General features: G+C 43.4%; 1 protein-coding gene across 3 annotated transcripts in view; it reads left to right on the forward strand.

Annotated features, from left to right (window-relative positions):
• The first annotated feature begins 750 nt into the window (after positions 1 to 750).
• HSF2 (heat shock transcription factor 2) overlaps positions 751 to 22,361 on the forward strand; it is a 33,150-nt gene continuing 11,539 nt past the window's right edge. Inside the window, exons 1-7 of one of the 3 annotated variants that reach the window (XM_066614062.1) lie at positions 865 to 953; positions 12,219 to 12,402; positions 12,835 to 12,943; positions 15,782 to 15,909; positions 17,236 to 17,360; positions 17,994 to 18,069; positions 22,296 to 22,357. In XM_066614062.1, coding sequence (XP_066470159.1) covers positions 12,913 to 12,943; positions 15,782 to 15,909; positions 17,236 to 17,360; positions 17,994 to 18,069; positions 22,296 to 22,357 — 422 coding nt within the window. In that variant the 5' untranslated portion in view covers positions 865 to 953; positions 12,219 to 12,402; positions 12,835 to 12,912. Of the gene's footprint in view, positions 954 to 12,218; positions 12,403 to 12,834; positions 12,944 to 15,781; positions 15,910 to 17,235; positions 17,361 to 17,993; positions 18,070 to 22,295; positions 22,358 to 22,361 lie in introns of all 3 variants that reach the window. The other 2 variants (XM_066614072.1, XM_066614053.1) reach the window with 2 other exon arrangements.

Below are 22,361 nucleotides of genomic sequence, written 5' to 3' on the forward strand. Positions count from 1 at the left end.
CAAGGGTTTTTGTTAGAGATTTGCCTGGTATTCTTCCCCCAACATGCACGTCAAAACGGATCACAGCATGATCACTGTTCCCCAATGGCTCAGTAACGTTTACATCTCTAACCAGGTGGTCTGTGGTCTGTCATTAAGTGAACAGTTGTTAAGCAGTGTGTGCCTGTACTTAGCTACAGTGTCATACAGTTGAAGATAGTCAGGTTGGTTCATTTGCCAAAAAAAAAAAGAGCCATGGGAACCAGACTACGATAATATCCTTATTGGGACTAACCAGAAAGGCATCTGGTGGGCCACTGGGAGATACAAGAAATTGGGCTAGAAGGGCCTCTGGCCTGACCTAGCTGGGCTCTTCTTATGTGCTTAACACAGCTATAGGCTCCTCTCAGTCCCACCCCCTCCTTATTAGCCTGCTCTCAGTGCGCATGCGCCACCCTCTGTGCTTCCTCCCAGTGCCCATGCGCGCTGTTCTTCCCACGCACACGCCTGCCCTCTCCGTCCATTCTTACATTATGAGACTCCTTCCGTGATTGGCTGTTGTGCGCCTTTACGCGAATGGAAATTTCCATTCTTTCCTCCCGCCCCCCCGTAGGCGCAGCCAATGGGCATCGCGCGGTTCCACCAATCAACGCGCAGGACCTGCGCTGTTGTGGCACGTGAGGGCGGCGCACGTGTACTCGTTATGTAAAGGGCGGGGCGAAGCGCTCGCGGCCCTGCGCGTGCGTCGAGGAGCGCATGCGTTGGTGGAGGGCGACGGAGGTGGGGGGGAGGAGAAGGACGGCGGCAGCAGCGGCGGTGCCGCGCCTGTGTGGGCTCAGCTCGGCCGGCGAGCGGTCATGAAGCAGCAGGCGGCGGCCGCTATGGGAGCGAGCGCTGCGGTGCCGGCTTTCCTCAGTAAGCTGTGGGCGCTGGTCGGCGACGCGCCCAGCAACCAGCTCATCACCTGGAGCCAGGTGAGCGCCGCTGAGGGAGGCTGGATGTGGGGGGCTCGCGCAGCGCCGGTGGGGGCACGGCCTCCCCTCCGTACCGGGCCTCCCTCCCGCCCCCAGCTCGCCTCGGCTGCCATTTTCTCTCCAAGCCTTTTGTTGGGCCGCGGTGGGGGGGGGCGCGGCAGACCCCCGGTGTGGGGGCGCGGCCAGGCGGGGAGCGCGCTCTGCCTGCCTGCAGGGCCTCTGCCTGACTCCTGGAGGCCTAGCGCCCCCCCGCAGCACGTTGGCCGAGGGGAAGCGGCTTCTCTCCCCTCCCCTCACACACACCGGGCCTGTCAAGCCCAGGTGGGAGTCCGAGGACGTCTCTGGGCCTCTGCTTGCTCGGAGCCGGCCTTGCAGGAGGCCCCGGCTGGGTGCAGGCTGGAGAAGGAGGAACGTGGGTGTGACGTCAGCCACGAGCCCGCGTGCGGAGCCCCGTTTGTGTCTGGGAAGAACACGGTGTCTGCGTCACGCGCAGTCGTACGTATCAAAGGCCCCAGAGGATTGCCAGTGAAAGGGCTTAAGCCATTTCCACCCAGGGAAATGTGACCGAATGTGCACCGAATCTGCACACCTGTGGGTTGCACAAGTGGGCTGATGGTGCATGGGAGTGACTGCCTGTTTTGCAGCTGACCTGTGGTTGCTAAGAGATCAGCAGTGCAACTTTAGGAGCACCTGTTCAGAAGTAGGCCCCACTGAGTTTAAGAGCATCTATATCCATAGTAAATAGTCAGTTCCTTTTATATGCTATCTATCTTCACGTTTCTATACACCCTCCCTACAAGGAGCATGTTTATGGCTCATTTTGTCCTCACAACAGCCCTGTAAGGTAGTTGAGATGGTGACTGTATGGCAAGGTCATCCAGGAAGCTTCATGGCTGAGTGGGGATTTGAACCTAGATCTTCCAGGGCCAACACCAGAACCAGTGCGCCATCCTGGCTCTCCTGTAAGGCACAGAGAGCCTGTAAGGGCCTGTCTACTCAGAGGCCCTGTGGAGCTTATGCCCAGGTTTCAACAGAGTGCACTCCCAGGAAAGTGTGGATAGGATTGCAGCCAGAATTGCCTCTGACCTCTATCTGCAACTTAGTTCTCATTACCTGTGAATACTGTGCCAGTGCACATGGGGTGGTGGAGGAGGAGGCTTGGCAAAGCTGTGAGCAGGGAGGTGAGGGCAAGAGGTTGTAGGAGGAGGAGAAGAGACAGTGGCCTCCTCGTGAGCAGAAGGTAAGATAGGCAACATACAGGGAGGAGGGAAAGAGATGCCTATATAGTATACTGCTGACGGGAGGGGTTGCAGTAATTGTATCCAGACAGTTACGCTCCTAGTGTTTTTTAGTAAGTTGTCTGGATTGGGTCAGTTTTCTGCATCAAACAGGCATTGGTATTGTCCCATGCAGAATCATTGGATACGTTTGTGTCCACTTCCAGAACTTGCCATACCATCTTGAGAACTCCCGCTGAGTCTTCAACGCTGGTGATGAGAGGCTAACAACGAGAGGTCTCTGGAAGGCTACCTGAGGCCTTGTTGTTAGGCCAGCAACCTTCAATAAGTCAAGGGATAGCCAGCACAGAGGTGGAAAGCTGTTGGTGAGCCCTCCCTATCACCCAGCCCCATTGACCAAGTAAAGATTCAGGTTCATAAGATGTGTGGTGAAGAGGGTCCCCTGGAACCTAACCACATTTTTCCCCATAGGGTCAGTGATTCAGTACGATTCAGTGGCCAGTACGGTACCCACCGTATTTTTTCCAGGTTACCAAGAAACCAAACCCTAGCAGATGTCAACTGACTGTGTGTATAGGATTGCAGGATGAGACCATATTCTGAGTAGACTTTTGCATAGATTTCATGAGATTGCACTGTGAATTGTCAGTCAGCACTTCTCCAGTTTGAATTTCATCTGTGACATTAACTTACTAAGTAGCCGTAGGCAAGCCACTACCTTACAGTCTCAGCTGCAATAGGAGCCAATATCATGCCTTACAGCAGGCGGTCTTGAACCCCTCAGGAGTAAAATTCCCAAGATAAGCTCTTGAGGTTTGGGGGGAATGGAGCAATGCCATTCCCAGGATTGTGCTGCTATTGGGGGGTGATGGATGGACAGATAGCAGCTTTTTCTTACAGGAATGAGCAGCAGTGTCCCGGGGGCTCCACAGGGCTCCCCGATGTGCAGAGAATGAAAATAGAATACTCACAAGCCACTTCTGGTTTTGCGATCGCGAACTGAAAGTGAGTTGTAATAGTTCTATTTTCATTCTCAGCGCATTGGGGAGCCCTGCAGAGGCATCCATGGGCTTCTGGGATGCTGCTGCTTGTTCCTGTAAGTAAGAAAAGGTCCCTCCCCCCCAACAGCGGTGCAGTCCTGGGAATTGCACTGCTTCATTCCCTTTTCCCACCCCTTAAAGGGACAATGGCAGAGGACCTTACGCTGGGGTGTCTCAGTGCCCCAGTTTGAAAACCTCTGCCTTAAAGGATTGTTTTAAGCCTCCAAAGTGATAGCAGTGTCATAGCAAAAGCAAGAAAGGATTTTATGAGTTCCTAAAGATGTGCACAGAAGCTTATGCTAAAATAAAAATGATCGAGTAGCTACTTTGGGTACAGTGGTGTATGAGAGCATTTTGATGTGATGAATTCCAAATGTGGAACACTCCAAATGTAATTCTAAATAAAGGGTAAATCTTTTTGTCTTAGGTATGCATCTAATAAGACAAAGGAATATGCTGCGTGTTTAGTTAAACTGTTCATTGGGCATAGTGCATGTGTATGTTAATGTTTTGAGAAGGGGCATGTTCACTAGTTGGATAGACCTGCTCATGTGTGACCTGAAGATTTGGAAGATCTAAAACAATTTTGGCTATTTGAATATGGCAACAAACTTCCCTTGCCAAAAAATTCAGAATGTTGGAAGGATATACGTATACAGTTCTTTTGTTCTAGAACAGTGTTTTTCAACCAGTGGTACAGCTACCACCAATGGTACTTGAGGTGGTGTCTGGTGGTACTCACAGGACCCCTGGACACCTGCCACCTGGCAGCAAGACCTGAAACGTGACACAACAGCTGTAGGAGACTTCAAAGTATGTTTTTACGCATATTTACAGACTTGAAAAACCCTTCTATTCACCCTGATCCTCTTAGTTGTGCTTGTCGTATTGTATCTGGCCTCCCAACCCAGAAGTTACTGGCTGTGATGTCATCACCAGTTACTTCTGGTGATATTTTGAATAGGTGGACCATGTGAAGTGAAACAGCGGAGGACAAAGGTTGAGAAACATGGTTCTAGAATCGTATAGATCGTGTTCAGAAGTCTAGAAGTGAAGTGGTGTAACTACAGCATGGCTTCAGTCTTTTCTGTGATTCTTTTTTGTTCCAGAATTATGAATTCACTCTCATGACCAAAAGAGTGGGCATTTTAAAGGGCAGTTCACAAAGTTGTCCTAGTATGCTGCTGCTTTTTTCGCTATTTGAAAAATGCCAACAATTTTGATTAATAGTTGCACTGTTTGGATTTGTATGGTGAAAAAACGAAAGTGATTAGTTTTCACACATTCTCTTTGCATGACTAAGGGAACACCTGGGGGATACTTCCTTCCCTTTTTCTCCATCACCCTATCCAGCCTGCTAACAGTGGCAATTTATTTTTAGCATATGAGGTGTTGGGCATATAATTTTTTTCTCTTGTTCTTAGTGTTTGATTTTGAGCTCAGTGGGTTCTTTGCATAGGTAAAAATAGATTGTTAAATCATCTTCAGGATTAGAAGAATAACTTCAGCACCAAATCTTTGCCTGACCTATGCCTGCTAGGGAGTGATAGAACAGGTCCTAAATGTGGCAGCCTTCAGGTGAATCATGTGCAGGGTAAATGTGGACTGAGTAAGGTGATTGTTGCAACACCTTTAAGACTCCAATCAGTTGTCCTGCAGGGAAAGACCAAAATCCTGTTAGGATCATTCATGAATTCTCTTGAAAAGACCACAAACCAGCTAAACCAAGCCCAGAGGTAGGCAGTCTGCTGCCATGCTTTTACCACCAGTTCTTAAACCTGGGGAAGGTAAAAGGCCTTTAGGTGTCCTGGCTACTTAGGAACGAAAGCACTCAAGCCTCAGTACTCCCCTCCTCCTGAGTACTGGTAAAAGGTTCAGTACTGTGACTTTGTGGTCAATACCAGATTTAATTGAACCAGAATTTCCACAAAGAATCTCACACTGCTCTAAAGTCAAGAATTTGTTTAGTAAAACTCTTGTAACACCAATGTGGTAATTGTACAGAAAGCAAAATGTAAAACAATAAAGCGGAAGTCCTTACCTAAGTTCACCTGGGAACATAACTCTTAACTGTGTACAGGAAGCTGAAACACCATCCCTCAGCATGGCTAGTTGCTTTGCTGAGTCCAGCAATGGGAGGCAAGAAGTACCTTTGGGGGGGACAGACTTCTAACTAACCAGAGGATCTGGACCCTAAAAAGTTTGGCTAATGCAATATATCCAAGCAAATATCAGGTACCTTCCCAGAGGCTTTAGTTGGCCTCGGACCACAGAAACTTCAAGATGACTGTGCAGAAAGGTATATCTAGGAATTCTTGGCCCTTTTTCCTCCTACTGCCAGTTTGCAATTAGTAGGCCCAGCTTCACAGCTTTGAAGGCCTGACACAGCCCTGATAACACAGGTATCTTCTCATGAGAATTGTTCTGATTAGCAGCTATTCTAGCATACGGGCACCCATAACTTTTTGCTTCCAAGATGGATTCCTAAGAGGGAATGATTGGTGCCTTCAAGCATGGGTAACACAAGAGCATCAGGGTCGTTGTTGACAAGTGGCAGTGGCATACTGTTGAGAATGTTTACTATGCTGACACTTTTTGCTGTGTATGTTCTTATTGCTCAGACTGCATAGGATTAGGACTACATTACACTAATATTCTTGATGTATCTGTGTAATCACTATGGGAACACTCTCTTCAATCTTGGTGGCTAAGAGAGCAACTGTGAATGAAACCAAAAAATCTCCAGTTCAATTTTTAGTCCTTTCAAACTCCTTTCTCTTAATTTCTTCATCTGATACTGAGAATGTTAATATATTTTATAAAGCTGTTGCAGGAATAATTGGAGATAACTGTCTGTGACCTAATTTGCAGTTTTATAGTAATGTACACTGCTCAAAACAATAAAGGGAACACTTAAACAACACATCCGAGATCTGAATGAACGAAATATGCCTATTAAATACTTTGTTCCTCACATAGTTGAATGTGCTGACAACAAAATCACACAACAATCATCAATGGAAATCACATTTATCAACCCATGGAGGTCTGGGTTTGGTGTCATACTCAAAATTGAAGTGGAAAAACACACTACAGGCTGATCCAACTTCGATGTAATGTCCATAAAGCAAGTCAGAATGAGGCTCAGTAGTGTGTGTGGCCTCCATGTGCCTGTATGACCTCCCTACAACGCCTGGGCATGCTCCTGATGAGGTGGCGGATAGTCTCCTGAGGGATCGTCTCCCAGACCTGGACTAAAGCATCCGCCAACTCCTGGACAGTCTGTGGTGCAACGTGGCGCTGGTGGATGGAGCGAGACATGATGTCCCAGATGTGCTCAATTGGATTCAGGTCTGGGGAACGGGCGGGCCAGTCCATAGCATCAATGCCTTCATCTTGCAGGAACTGCTGACATACTCCAGCCACATGAGGTCTAGCATTGTCCTGCATTAGGAGGAACCCAGGGCCAACCGCGCCAGCATATGGTCTCACAAGGGGTCTGAGGATCTCATCTCGGTACCTAATGGCAGTCAGGCTACCTCTGGCGAGCACATGGAGGGCTGTGCAGCCCCCCAAAGAAATGCCATCCCACACCATTACTGACCCACTGCCAAACCGGTCATGCTGGAGGATGTTGCAGGCAGCAGAATGTTCTCCCTGCCGTCTCCAGACTCTGTCACGTCTGTCACATGTGCTCAGTGTGAACCTGCTTTCAACTGTGAAGAGCACAGGGCGCCAGTGGCGAGGTTGCCAATCTTGGTGTTCTCTGGCAAATGCCAAACGTCCTGCACGGTGTCAGGCTGTCAGCACAACCCCCACCTGTGGATGTCGGGCCCTCATACCACCCTCATGGAGTCTGTTTCTGACCGTTTGAGCAGACACATGCACATTTGTGGCCTGCTGGAGGTCATTTTGCAGGGCTCTGGCAGTGTTCCCCCTGTTCCTCCTGGCATGAAGGCGGAGGTAGCGGTCCTGATGCTGGGTTGTTGCCCTCCTACGGCCTCCTCCACGTCTCCTGGTGTACTGGCCTGTCTCCTGGTAGCGCCTCCATGCTCTGGACACTACAGACACAGCAAACCTTCTTGCCACAGCTCGCATTGATGTGCCATCCTGGATGAGCTGCACTACCTGAGCCACTTGTTTGGGTTGCAGACTCCGCCTCATGCTGCCACTAGAGTGACAGCACCGCCAGCATTCAAAGGTCACCCAAACATCAGCCAGAAAGCATAGGGACTGCGAAGTGGTCTGTGGTCACCACCTGCAGAACCACTCCTTTATTGGGGGTGTCTTGTTACTTGCCTATGATTTCCACCTGTTGTCTACTCCATTTGTGCAACAGCATGTGAACTTGATTGTCAATCCGTGTGGCTTCCTAGGTGGACAGTTTGATTTCACAGAAGTGTGATTGACTTGCAGTGACATTTGTTTAAGTGTTCCTTTTATTGTTTTGAGCAGTGTATATTTCAAGAAAATAAAAGACTCTATATGTGGCTGAAAGGACATTTAGCAGTAACTCCTGGCCTAGCAACCCAATATTCACTTGGTTTAAAACCCTTGGCCGTTCAGTCCCTTCTTCCCACTGTCTTTCTACTTAATTCCTGCTCAATACTGTGCCCAGGCTCTATGTGGATTGTGCCCCAGTCCTACTGTTTGTCTGGTGCATTCTAACTATAGTGGGTGCTTTTTTTCCTCTCAGAAATTGATAGCTTTGTTTTATTGAGTTGAATGGTCATACCAGATCAACCACTCCATGTTTCTTGGAATGGAAGAAGGACCAGAAGAAGAGACACCAGACTTACCTAATTTTCCTTTACCTGGTCTGTTCTACTTCCGTTGCCATATATCTACCCTAAACCTACTCTAAACACAGCTAATTGTGGCTTTGTGCACCTTGGTCACACGTTGCCTGCTTCCCCAAATGTGTAATAAAAGCAAATGAAAAGCAGGCAGCAAAATTATAATTCTAAGTGTCCTTTGGAATCCAACTACTTAACCAGGAATAGGCATCAGCATTCATTTAAGTGACTATTAACTTACGCCAAATGGTCATTGAAGTGAACTAATTTAAATTGTCCTGAAAACAGCCTTTGCATTCTCCTTGGTGCTTCCTCTTCTCTTATTGGGGGAGGGGGTGAAATGACTCAACTACCACAGCTTGTAAGGAGTGGAACCCTCATCCTGATACGAAGATTGACCTCTGGCTGTCCTGTCATAGCAGAAATGGGGTGTGTGTCCTTCCCCACTAGCAATTGGATGTTGGTCTCCTGATTTGGGATAAGGAAGACACAGCAGTAGTACCAGAGATTGAGGCAGGCTGGCAAAGTCGCACAGCCTCTGTTCTTGGCATTCATAATAGTTGCACATGCCCCTGCATTTCTGGCTCATGGGGCATGCTGACATAGTGAATCAGGAATGCGTAGGATCAGTCCATGAGATCCTGGACTGTGACAACCAGCATGGCAAAGAAACAAAAACCGGAATGGGGGTAAAAGAGCAAGCTAGGCAAATAAGAATCTGAGTGACTTCTAAACCTGCAAGATACACAACTTGGTAGATGTCGAGTTTACCAAGGAGAGGATAGAAAAGCCTAGTTTTTTCAGGAAGATATTGCCTCAAATTTTCCTCATCTGACTTTGGGGCATTGTCCCTCCTGGGTGCTGCTTTCCCTACCTGCGTTGGATCTAGAATGGCACATGAAAATGAGCATGGTCAAACTCAGCAGTGTGTTGTGTGCTTGCAGGAACCTTAGTGAACTGTAGAAGCAATTGTTCTTGGAATTAAATGACAAAGAGGGGTTTGAGCCTTTGAGGTGGATATGATCTGGAGTGTTGGAATAGGGAGTTCTGCCAATTTTCTAGGCTATTATTCACATAGGGTGGAGCACTTGACTTCTTGATAAGGTGAGGGCAAATCTGTTAAGTGTATCCATACAAGGGGGGCTACTGATGCTGTATTAAAGAATTATTAGACTGTGGTCCAGATGACCATGCTTTATCCATATGAAGCTTTTGTATAAGACTTTTTCATTGGTTTCAATGGAGTAAGAAGCTCAAATTACACTGAAGGATGCATGTATTAGGCTTTTACCTCCATTTGAGTGAAGCTCTTCTGGTAAGAGTTGCTTGTGTTTTTGAACACACTATATAGACAAAGATAATTCTAACAAATTATATAGGTACACTCTTAATGCAGAAATTTGGTCATCTCTTATCTTTTTGCTGGGCTGTATTTGATTATGTGGAACAGGAAGTCCTCTGTCTTCATCTCATTTAATCTAACTGACCCTGCGTGTGATGAACATGGTAAAATCGCTGGCTATGCCTTATTCCATTTTGTTGCCCAGGAGCCATTTTGAAGCAGCTGTAAGAAGCTGTGCTGTTTTGAACAGTGTAAAACACCTTATCAGTTTTTGCAGCAGTGGCTGAGCTCTGAGGCCTGATAAACTGACCTTCATGTTGGCAAGAAGAAGCTCCAATTAAAACTAACAAGGTACAGCTGTGATTCTCTGGTTGGGAAGGTTTGAGCATGATTGCCTGGCATTGCATCAGCCTATGAGGTTGTCTTCCAGAAGCTTTGGCTGACCTGAGCCGCTTGTTAGCCATAAGTTACCTTCAAGATATAAAAGCCTGTTGCTATGGTGGGAATGGCTGTCACCATTGCTGCTCTGTGTCCATTCCATCAGTTAAGTAATACAGCAGGTAGAAGACCTACTCTTCACCTGTGTTCAGAAGTCAAAAGGACTAGGTGAGCTATGGGAATAAGTCTAGGAGCTTGGCTTCTTATCATTTTAGCATTGTATGTACATTGTATGTATTCTCTTAAATAACTAAATGCCTTCTGTGAATGTGTAACCATATTTCTGTTCTTTAAGTAAATTATTTTACATTTACAGGCTTGTGTGTGAGAAGGAACTGATCATCAGTTCAACCTGGATCACGCACAGCCCAATCCAGTACTGACATAGCCATTCCAACAGGGTGCATACTGCATTCTGCGGTGGGGGGGGGGGAGTCACAGAAGCCAGTGTTTGTTCTCTTACTTTGGGGCTGCATCAGTGCTGGAAAGTTGGTTAGGATTGGGCTGTTGGTCATACTACCAAACCTGAGACTTGAGTCTGTCAAATTTGGGGGACTCAAAGTTTATAGGGGCTGGGAAGTTAGCCCTGACATATCCAGCTTCCCCTTAGCTGAAGTGGTGGTACCTACCATTGGATATGTTTGTCCTGAGAACATGTGTATCTGTCTGTTGTAGAGGAGTGAGGTAGGGGTGCACAGGAGCATGTAAGCTTTGATACTGGGGAAGTATGGCAATCAGTTCATTCATGCTTCTTGTCTGTTACCATGAAGACTAAACATGTTTTCAAAACTTATTGTTAATCATGGAAGGAGTGAAATGATAGTGTTTCTGCACAAATTCTCCATTGTATTTATGGTTTATTTTTCTATTTCATTTTGATTTTTTTTTGTTATCCTTGTTTCTGTGCTGCACTCTGCATGCTTGCAATAGGCACATGCAAAGCTTGTTATGGGATCAGTGAGGAACAAAAAAAAAGAGATACAAATGCTATTTTATATAGTTAGACCAAACACTTAAAGTATTTGTAATTGCATCATACATTTAAAACATGGAGCCAGTAATCTCAAAGTAAATGGTCCTTCACATCATCATTGGGATCAGGAGCACAGGTTATAAGCAAAGTGACCAGGGAAGGCAAAACTCCCATCAGTGGGATGTGTTCTGGCTAACTGCAATCTTTCTGGTTGTCCTCACTTCAGCCTTATATCTAGATTTATTTGGCTTTTTCACATATGTTCTGACTATGACTAGGCACATAATTGACAGTAGAGGAATGGGTTGAGATTCAAAATTGGAACCTTGCTAGAGGGTCTTAGCAGGAATTCTGCTGTAAGAATGCTATTGAAAAGCAGTGTAACTCTGTGTCATGTTCTGAAGCTGCATTCTATAGCAACCTTGCTTCGACTTTTGGAAAAATGGCCATATTTAAACATAATATGTTCCATAGTTGTTTTGGTGATTGTTCTTCTAGTAGTTCGTATTTGGTAAAATGCTGATTGATCCACAAATGATAATGGGATTTATCCTGTCTTACTAAATCAAAACTAGAATGTAATATATATTTTTGGGTGTGCATTTTTTTTGTGTATAATTCAATGAATCAGATGGTATAATTGATTTTTTATGCAGGTGAGCCCCTATATCCATGGGAATCAGTTTTGGGGGGCACCTGTGAAATCAGAATACATGGATATGGGAGAATGCTATAAGAACAGCCCCTACTGCACCAACACTGTGTGACTATTACATTACCTTATTTTTTGTGTTGCTGTGCTAGAAGTGTGAGCGTTTCTTGCTTAAACATTCTTGCCTCACTGAAGAACTGATATGTGTAGGCAACGAGCCCTCCCTGCTCCAGAGAGACAGGAAGCAGTAACACAAAAGAACTTAATTTAGGACCCAATCCTATCCAACTTCCCAGCACCAGTGCTGCCACAACGCAGGCTCAAGGTAGGGGAACAAATGTTTCTGTACTTTGAGGAGGCCTCTGTGACTGCCTCCCCAACACAGGAAGCAGTGCATACCACATAGGCACAGCAGCACTGGCACAAGAAAGCTTGATAGAATTGGGCCCTTAGTCACTCTCTAGCATGCAGGCTAGTTGCAATAAAATTGCAAACATCTTAAATTTGGGTTGTATGAAATGTCTTATTGCCAGGGATCCTTTATGTCTAATAATAATAATAATAATAATAATAATAGGTATTTATATACCGCCTTTCTTGGTCTTTATTCAAGACTTTATTCAAGGCGGTTTTATTTATTCAAGGTAGGCTTTATTTAAATCCCTTATTAAATAGGGATTTTTACAATTTGAAAGAAGGTTCTTTCTTTCAAGAACCACTACATTCAGGTGTTTCATTCCGATCTGGCTTCACATTCTGGCCTCCATCCTCCCATGCTCAGAGCAGATGGAATAGCTCGGCTCAGCTTGTCAGCTGCTTCAAGGTCGCATGGTGCCGGTGGCCTCGAACTGGCGACCTTGTGGATGTTATCTTCAGGCAGACGGAGGCTCTACCCTCTAGACCAGACCTCCTGCCCAGAAGGACCTCCTGCTCCTGTCTATTTGAATTTTATTTATGTTCATAGGTAAAGGTGAGTTTTTTGGTGATACCGAAATAAACACATAACACCACTTTCTACACTTCTCATTTTTGTAAAAAAAAAAAAAAAAAAGTCCAATCTGCAAAAAAGTAAAATCATTCTCTAGCACCTAGGTGCATGTGGCTGCATCTGCTGGCACTATACCATCTATATCACCTGCCCAGTACACTTTTAAAACTCTCATAATTAGAACTTATAAAAATGTGCACTTGGAATAACAGAACAACCCTTTTTGCACTTCTAACTTAGGAAAACACCTAAATCCACAGAAAAAATAAGTTTTCACACACCTTTATTCATAGGATATCTTTGTAGTCTAATGAAGAGCTGTATGAGAAATTGTTGGCTAAGATAAGAAACCACTTATCATTCTTGAACCAGATTATTCTAGCTTTAAGTGATTGTGTGTGATCTTAATTTCAGAATGGCCAGAGTTTCCTTGTGTTGGATGAACAAAGGTTTGCGAAAGAGATCCTTCCGAAGTACTTCAAGCACAACAATATGGCAAGCTTTGTGAGACAGTTGAATATGTGTGAGTTGTGTAGCAATATGTAGTATTGTCTTAGAGCCTCTACCCTGAGTTGTGGAAAGTTTTCTGTGAAATTTAGTTCTGAGATTATGATCAATTTTATTTGCAATAACAATTTTGAGTTATTATTCAAATTTAATTATTCTGTCCAAGGACGCAAAATGTTTTTTGAAACTATTTTGTCACCAAGTGATAAATATTCTTCGTACTATTGTAATGCATGCAGCTGCAATCTTCATTTGGGATGGCATATGGGAAGCAAGAGGAGTTCATTCTGTATATTTGAATGCTCTTCTATCCATGTCTCCAAAAACAAAGAGCAGGGAAAGAGCAGTTCATTGCCACAGCTGCAGCCATGCATATAGGTATCTTTTTCTATGAATAGCAGTCATGTTTTGATAACTAAAAACAAAAATGTTTCATAATGTTTTAAAGAGGAAGTGCAAGGCAGTGACTGTTAAAACAAATACCATGTTATTGATAGCATCTCCTAGAAAAAAGGCTCCTATATAGTAGTACAGTCGAACCTCCAAAGTTGACCACCTCAAGTTGACCTAATTTTCACAGTATGGTCAGACACTACATATACACTATGGGAGACCAACCTCTCTATATTGTCCACCTCTGTAAGTTGTATCTTGACCACTTTGACCATCGCACCGAATATTAATTTACCCTCCGTAAGTTGCCTGCTGAACGCGATACTGTGGGCCTGTGTTTTGTCTGGTTTGTCCCATCCTGGAAAAGCAAGAAGCCACACAACAATCCCTCCCCTACACCTACACCTAGTGTGTGAAAGGGTTTTTATAGGTGAGCACGCTACGCATAGCCGACAGACCTGTGCCGGCTGCCGATTGTACCTGGACATGTATCAAGTTGTGAGGGACATGAGGTTGCTTGTGCATAGTGAAGCCACTGTCCTTGCACTTTGGTTCCCATCACCAGTGCATTACTTTACACTTATATTAAAACACAACTGCTATTTTGCTGTCTATTCTCCTGGTTTGGAGAGATCCTTCTGGAGCGTTTCACAAGCCCTTCTGGTCTTCACCACTCAGAAAAGTTTAGTGTCATCCACAAACTTGTCCACCTCCCTGCTTATCCCTGTTTCCAGGTCATTTATGAAGATGTTGAAAAGCACCAGTCCCAGGACAGATCCTTGAGGCACTCCACTTTCCATCTCTCTCCACTTTTTGTGTCAATTGCCCATTGACACCCAATCTCTGTTTCCTGGTCCCAATCCATGAGAGGACCTGTCCTCTTATTCCCTGACTGTGGAGTTTTCTCAACAGCTTTTAGTGAGGGACCATATCAAACACCTTCTGGCATTTAGTGAATCTGAGGAGACGCCGTAGACGCCAGGCAGCCTAAGTAAAAAAGTGTTGTTGTTTTTTTAGTTGTTGGGGCTATGTAACATGCTACATGTTATGGGCTGCCTGTCTGCTATGAAACCAAGTATTTTTTTTAATTTATTTTTTTTAAGCTTATGAATTTTCAGGGTTTTTTTTAAACACTGATTGTGGGCTGTTTATTCTGTCTCTTGATATAGATATAGATGATATAAATAGTAAGCATCACAAGAGGATCAATTCTCATTGATATTTGCAATAAAACTTTTTAAAAATCCAATATAAATAATAACTTGGCCTTGCATTTGTTGTCCTGGGAGCTAAACATGATAGTATTTAAATGCCTTTTTTCCCCGTATGTTGACCACCTCCATATGTTGACCAATTTTCTCCAGTCCCTTGGGTGGTCAACTTAAAGAGGTTCTACTGTAGATATCTATAGTAGTGCAATTAATTTAAAATGTAGTTTGCATTTTTCCCTCTAAAAAGAGATGTTTAAAGTGGCTAACAAAGAAATCAATTTAAAATAGAAGTCATAATAAGCCAACTGGAAAAAGAGGGAGCAAAACCAGTTTGCAGATCTGAGAAAGCAGCGTAAGAGTTATTTAGGGATTTCCAGAAAACAAGCAGGAAAGGAGGCAACCTCAGTGCAAGAGAGAATGAGATCCTCATCTGTACCCTACAAAAAGACCCTCTTCTGTGGTGCTGCCATGCAGACCTCTGGCAGCAGCACCCACTGGAGGGCTCCCTGACAGATTTTGATATCGGGCCATCTCATATGGGGGGTGACAGTCCTTCAGGTATCCAGGTCACAGCCCATATAGGATTTTTGTGTCTATCTCCTATTTAGGAAAAACATCCAAATCATATACTTAGCTGTAATTTTTCCTCAATGAAATATAATGGTTTCTAGATTGTTACTGAGAGAATCTGTATAGCTGCCTTACACTTTCACAGACTTATGTTGACAAGTGTGGCTCCTTATCTTTCTGATCTTAAAGAGCTACTGCTTCTTTACAGTTAGGACAAAAACGAATTCTTATTTCTGAAGCCTCCATATTGATGATAAATACATGTAAGCCGCATCTTGACTTCTCTCTTCTACCTTGACAGCAACTGACTCTTAACCTAGAAAAGGGGAATGAGCCATGTTTAATCTCATCATAGTTCTTCATGTGAAATGGTAGTAGAAACAGTATGTATGACTCTCCATACAGTCCACAGTCTTGAAGTAAAGACTTCAATTCTGTAAGACTATAAGAGAAACAAATTGATAACAGTGCAGTGCATGGAAAGTTCTACAACTGACAGATTGTACTGGCATGGAGCTTACAGGAAAAAACTGGTAAAGGATGGGTAAAAATTGTCTTACAAAAATAGGGAACCTAGAATTCTTCTGAAGAACTTTTTCATTTTAAATATAATTTAAATGTTTTAAATATAAGCAAGATTTTAATATTTTAAAGTAAAATATTTGTGCAATATTTTTCAGATGGTTTCCGTAAGGTGGTACATGTTGATTCTGGTATTGTTAAATTGGAAAGGGATGGCCCTGTTGAGTTCCAGCACCCATACTTCAAGCAAGGGCGGGAAGATTTATTGGAGCACATTAAAAGAAAGGTGAGTGAAAAATCTGTATAAGTTTTAAGTATACAAATGGTTTCAAAAATTCAGGTATATTTCTCACAAAAGAAAAAAAACTGAATTTATGTATTGTCATGCACACTTCTAGCTCATCAACCCAAACCAGGCCAGTAAAGATGGGTGTGTGTTCTCAGGGTAATTCATCCTATGGTAGGTGTCACCAGTCAGTCCTTCAGCTGAAGGGAAGGGGAAGACCTATGGGCTATGCCCCAGTGCTTGCACAGACCCCCACATTCCAGGGTCTCGATTCTCAAGGCTTTGATTTGCTTCAGTAGAATGTCTGAGTGGCTAGACAGGAGTTAGCTGGATCAATTCCTACAAAGATACTGGCCTGTAAATATATGATTTATTTAAAAAAATAGAAATTTGATTACAAGAAATACATTTGGTAACATAGGAAAATAAATATGGTACACATACAATGCTAAAATAGAGCTAACTTCCTATACCACTTAACAACAGGGATATGTTCTCCAATCCACTTATGTGATTAGGTCGTTAAGTGAACATCCTGCCCAATCTGGTGCCTTTGTTGTGTAAACACACACTTGCTGCCTGACACTTGCTAGCTGCACAGGCTACTGGAGATAGATTGCCTCTTCTTTGGGTTAAGAGCCTCTCTGGTGTGTAAACAGACACTGCTGCAGGCTGTGGGAGATGTGATTGCCTCATTAAGAACATCTTTATTGTGCTTTGACCTCCATCATATATTTAGTCCATCATAAAGAGAACATTTGTTAAGCGACTCACACCTATACTTCTAACACTCACTCAACTAACTCCTGAGCTTAGACAAAGGGTGGCTCTTGTACAAGTAGAGATTTGGACAGAGATGATGGAATGGTCGAGAGAGACTGAAATTATCCCAATAACAGACCTATGTACCTTAAAGGTAACTTCTGACCAACCAGAGGCTCAGATTGGGTTAAGCTTGTAGGAAAGTGACTTCATTGGCTAATAAGGTTCAATCTGATGCAATCCTGCTCCCCCTCCCAACTGGAAAATTGCAACTGTTGTTAATTAGCTGTTAATTAACTGTTGTTAATTAGCTAACTCTGTGATCAGTGTGAAGGTCATCTTACCTAAATTCTAAGGTTGGCCACTACTGGGAGGACTGATAAGGCTCTTCACACTGTCTCCAAACAGCACAACTTTTCCAGGGCAAGCTAAAACGGCTTCTGGCTTAACAAAATGGAATCCACCTTGACAATGATTTTACTCTTTTATTAGTCAAGCAGTCACTGTAATTCAGCAATTGTGTAAATATTTTTAAGAAAGTACATATTTTGATAATTTTTGCAGGTCTCTTCATCAAGGCCTGAAGAAAATAAAATTCGTCAGGAAGACCTATCTAAAATCATAAATAGTGCTCAGAAGGTTCAAATTAAACAAGAGACAATTGAATCCAGGCTTTCTGCTCTAAAGAGGTAAATGTGATGCAACAGGATGCGAACTTGTGCTGTGTAATGATTTCTAGGAGTATCTGAATAAGGAGGTTTTGTTCCTGTTTTCACACTTTTTAGAGATGACAGTTTCTACTTCAGTTCCAAAACTATGTGTCATGATTTAATGTTACTCTATAGCAGGAGTTCCCAGACCCTGCCCAGGGGCCACTTGTGACCCGCAAGGACTCCCAGTCCAGCCCACAGAGCCCACAATCTCCCAAGGCTTGCTGGAGCCGGTTCTGGCCTGACACAACTGCTCTCAGCCTGAGGGCAACTGTTTGACCTCTCCTGAGCTGTTGGATGAGGGCTCCCTCCACTCCTGTTTCACGTCTGTGATGCTGTAGCAGCAGTGAAGGAAAGGCCAGCCTTGCTTTGTGCAAGGCCTTTTACAGGTCTTGAGCTATCTTAAGACCTTCATTCTTATAAGTTTCATATCTGATATATTCATTTATGCAAATTTATTCAAATTTGAAATGTGAATTAATTCCTTTTTTCCTGGCCCACAGAGATATGACCCTTCTACCAAAAAGTTTGGGCACCCCTGCTCTATAGAAAACAGTTCCAGGTTTTTTGTTAACTTTTCCTACACTTTACTCTGATTGAATCTTTTAACAGTGAAAATGAATCTCTTTGGCGTGAAGTAGCAGAATTGAGAGCAAAACACCTGCAGCAACAGCAAGTCATTCGAAAGGTAAGTTTTCTGTAGTTCAAGAGTTCTGTACCACTTGGCTTCACCTGTGTGTACTACACAACTTCTTGCAAACTTGTGAACCTTAACTACACTTGGAAAAGTTTTGTGTGTATATATAGTTTGCTGTTTAGTCTTAGGCTTGTTTAAGTTCAGCTCACAAACATTTGATTTCTGTAAACATTCTTTAGTTGTAGACCCTTTGTTTTCTCTAAGATTTCAGTTTTTATAGATATGTTGAACATGCTGAATTGGCAGACAGAGAACCAGGATGGCAGTTAAACTTGTCAGTAGGCATATGAAGATCCCCACATAGTGACTTCCCCATCACCATCAAATCTAGGTGAATGGCATGATAATGAGCTGGGGGAAGCAAAACTTTAAGTGGGTGTATTCTGCCTTAAGGTCAGAGGCCCTTGCAGTGTTCCCATCACTACTGAACATGTTGCTCAGGTGTGAATGCCACACTTTTCTGTGAACCTGCTATCTTATCCACACCATATGGGGGCCTAACTTTGCTTATGGGTTAAGATGGATGTCATTTGTTTTTAGGTAAAACAGTAGGAAAAATACCAGTTTTTATCTTTAAAACAAATTAATAGAAAAGTCAATAAGACCTTGAACTGCTAATTCCTGGCAGTTTTTAATGGGAGCAGAGACTTACCACAGACACTCGCCCATAAATCAATCCCACATATAAGTGGAGGGCAGGTTTTGAGCCAACAATCATGGAATTTTCTATGACCTTTGGATAAGTTGGGGGTTAAACTTAGGGAGGTGTCTGACTATATAGTTTTGTCTGATTTTACCGGAGGCCAGATCCTGAAAAATAACCTACCACTAATTGTTACCTAAGAACTGTACAGTCTCTAATTTATTAAAACATAGTAAAAGATCATAAGATACGTTTTTATTCTTTTTAAATTCTGGTCTTCACCACCTTTTTGTAAGCACTATCAGAGTAAGTGCACTGTAAACAACCTACCAGTAAAACAGTGGTTCCCAACCTGGGATTCATGTACCCCCAGGGGCACTCAACAGGACCTTCAGGGGTACTTGAAAAGGAATGGCATAATGCAGGTCATGCTCCAGAATGGCTTGCAGGGCCAGCAAGGCAGAAAGGAAGGTAGCTAGTTGGCTGTGGAAGCCCCACCAATAGCTAGTTTTTGGTCATCAATTCATGTATGCACCAGTGATTGAAAACCAGCACAGTAGAAAAGCTGAAACATAATATGGAAAGTGATCAATCAGCCAGAATTTCTCAGCACACTTCTGGTACAAAGGCAGAGTCTTCTGTTCTTTAAACCAATTAAAAGGGAAAACACTGTGATGAATACATGAAGTCTGGTTCTTCATATGGAGGAGATGAGGGCTTGTATGATTAATTACAACATTTTGCTAATAGGAAGGGTACAATTTATGGAAATCGGCTGCCAAGGGATATGCAAGTGAAAAAGGTTGGGAACCACTGCAGGAGATCCATGAATCAAATCCACCTTTAAGGTGTCTGGTGTGTTAAGCCCAAAGCTCTACATAAAACATACAACTTATAACACATAATTGAGAGTGTGCAATTCAGTTCGCAGCAGAGAGATGTAGCTGCATATATTTGTAACCCTTTTTACTCAGAAGTAGACCCACTGCTTTCCATGGGTGTTATTCTTAAGTAATGGTGCATTGAATTGTAGCCTGGGACTTTGTTTCAAATGGAAAGGAGGATACCATCCTGGTGTTTCAAAAAACAGACCTCTACCAAATGCAAAGCCTTTGCAAAAGGGAATCAGACTGCAGCAGCATTTACAAAATTCTCTGGAGGAGAATAAAAGGTTAACTTTGGCTGGAATTTCCCAGGAAAGTTACTATAGAAACTAACATGTATTGCTTCTAATGGGCAAGAGGTGCCTGCCTGAGTGAGAGAACAAAGCTTTCGGAGTTGGAAAGCTCTGCCCTCTGATGGACCCAGAGATAAGGCGAAGTGATAATTTGAGCTTGATTACTTGACAAATTTTAGTACTAAATGTAGTTTCTTGAGACATATGTAGTGTCTGGCACAATATGGCCTTATGTAACAATAATAAAATATCTACATACTCTCTCCAGGTTCTTTGTTCTTTTTGACCATATTCTGTTCTCCATGCTTTCTAGCATCTGTGTGGAACCACTGAGATGTCATCCAGGTGTTCAGCATAGGGTGTGTTCATTATGCTGAACTTAAGCTTTGCCATCCCTAGCTAGAGAGGTTTCAGCTGATTCCTGGAGTCAATGAAGGGATGGATAAGGTCTTACCAAGCTAAAATTAAATCTGGGTGAAGCAGAGGTTCTCCTGGTTTGGAGACCCTCTGGGTTTTTGATGAGATGTCAAACTGTTATGGGTGGCATGGTACTCCCCCTGAAGGTTTAGTTTGTGTGGTGCTCAGCTTGAACAAGTGCACCTATCCGTATGTCAGTCAGACTCAGCCACAGTAAACTATGCCTTGGTTATCTCATCTCACATTTGGATTACTGTAATGCATTCTGTGTTGAAATGCCCTTGAAGACCCTGTGAAAATTTCTAATGCTGCAATATGCAACTGCGTGAGTACTGTTGGATGCTCATTAACACAATCTTGTGATTGCTGGTGCAGGTACCAGTACAGATTGAGTCTTACATTGTGAGAGTTCTGTTTCCAGAACTCAGGTGGATGGCAAAAATCACATTAAAGCAAATCCATTTAAAAAACAATGTCCCTTTGTTAGGCGATTTAAAAACAGCCTTGCTTACCTTTTTGATGTAAGACAGGCATTAGGCTGACAATCCCCCCCCCTCCAGTTGCTTAGGCTTCATTCTGAGCCAGTGACCCCTCCCTTCACCCAGAGTGCAGCTCTGGGAAAGAAAGCAAAGTGATTATCATTCTTTCATGTGCTCAGGAGGAAGGGATGGGTCTCTTGCCTTGGAATGAAACTGTTCTAAGTGCCTGGAGAGAGAATGATTAATGGATTGTCAGCTGGCTGCCCATACAAGGCTATTGTGAAACAAATTTTTTTCCTTTAATTGAGAGGGCCCTTCTCATCATGTTGAGATAAAACCAAGGGTGAAAAATCTGTGGATAATTAGGTTATGCCTGTATGTGTTCAGGTATGATTCAAGGTGCCAGTTACAATCTTTAAATCTCTGAAAGGCCTAGGACCATGTAACCTTAGGTTTATCTTGGGGAGTAACTTCTCTTACATGAATTTGCTCATCTTGTAAGATCCTTAAGGGGTAAGTTGTGGGTCCACCTCCTTCAGTAGTGCAATAACTTGCAGAAGTGGTGGTTCCCACCTTGTGGAGCTCCTTTCCTTGTGAGGTTTGGGAAGCCCCCTCATTGTCTGCTTTTCATTGTAGTCTAAAGGCCTGCCTTCCTGGCAGACTTTTGCTAAACTTTTGTGAGTCTTAGGGTTGATGTTGCTTCCTGGTGCTGTTTTGATTGTGTTTTATTGCATTGTGTTACTTTCTATTTGTTAAACCCAGATTATATACTTTTTAATAAGCAGGGAACTTGGCCTCAAAATGTTGTGGGGCGTTTTTTTCTTCTTTAAGAATGGCACTTGGTTTAATGTTGCTGTAAACCAGGGGTCTCCAAACCCCGGCTTGGGGGCAAATGCGGCCCACAGCCAGCCTCTGATCCCCTGAGAGCCTCTGGCCCAGTTGACCAAACACAACCAGAGTTGTACTTGTGGGGTGAGGGAATGGGGGTCCATTTAAGTGTGTGCTTTATTTCTTAGGTTATGTTGGTGCTTGGAGAAATCCTGGGCATTTGAACCCATTCATTTATTCATTCATTCATCTTAGTTCCATCTCTAATGTATTTATTTAAATTTTATTTAATTTTTTTTCTGACCCTTGAAACTGTACCAGATATTTGATGCGGCCCTTTGGCCAAAAAGTTCAGAGACCCCTGCTGTAAACAAAGCTAGATTAAATGGTATAGATCAAGTAGCAGATTCACAGAAGATGCATAAATGCTTGATACTTAGTGACTGCTTCTAGTCATCTTGGTTGTTTGAGATTTACCTTGAGCTTGAACTATAGGGTAGTATACACTTGTGAACTCATAAAACTAGGTTCAGTATAGCATTTCTACTTTTAGAACTATTTAATTTTTGGTTTACTGCAGAGTCATCTTTGTTTCATTTTCCTTTGTTTTTGTAAACTTAAATGCTCCTTTGTGCTCAGACTTTGACAACACCCTCTTATTTTTCCTCTGCAGATTGTACAATTCATTGTTACTCTCGTTCAGAATAACCAACTTGTGAGTCTGAAGCGTAAACGGCAA

Source organism: Tiliqua scincoides, chromosome 1 (assembly GCF_035046505.1).
Source record: "Tiliqua scincoides isolate rTilSci1 chromosome 1, rTilSci1.hap2, whole genome shotgun sequence".
NCBI lineage: Eukaryota > Metazoa > Chordata > Lepidosauria > Squamata > Scincidae > Tiliqua > Tiliqua scincoides.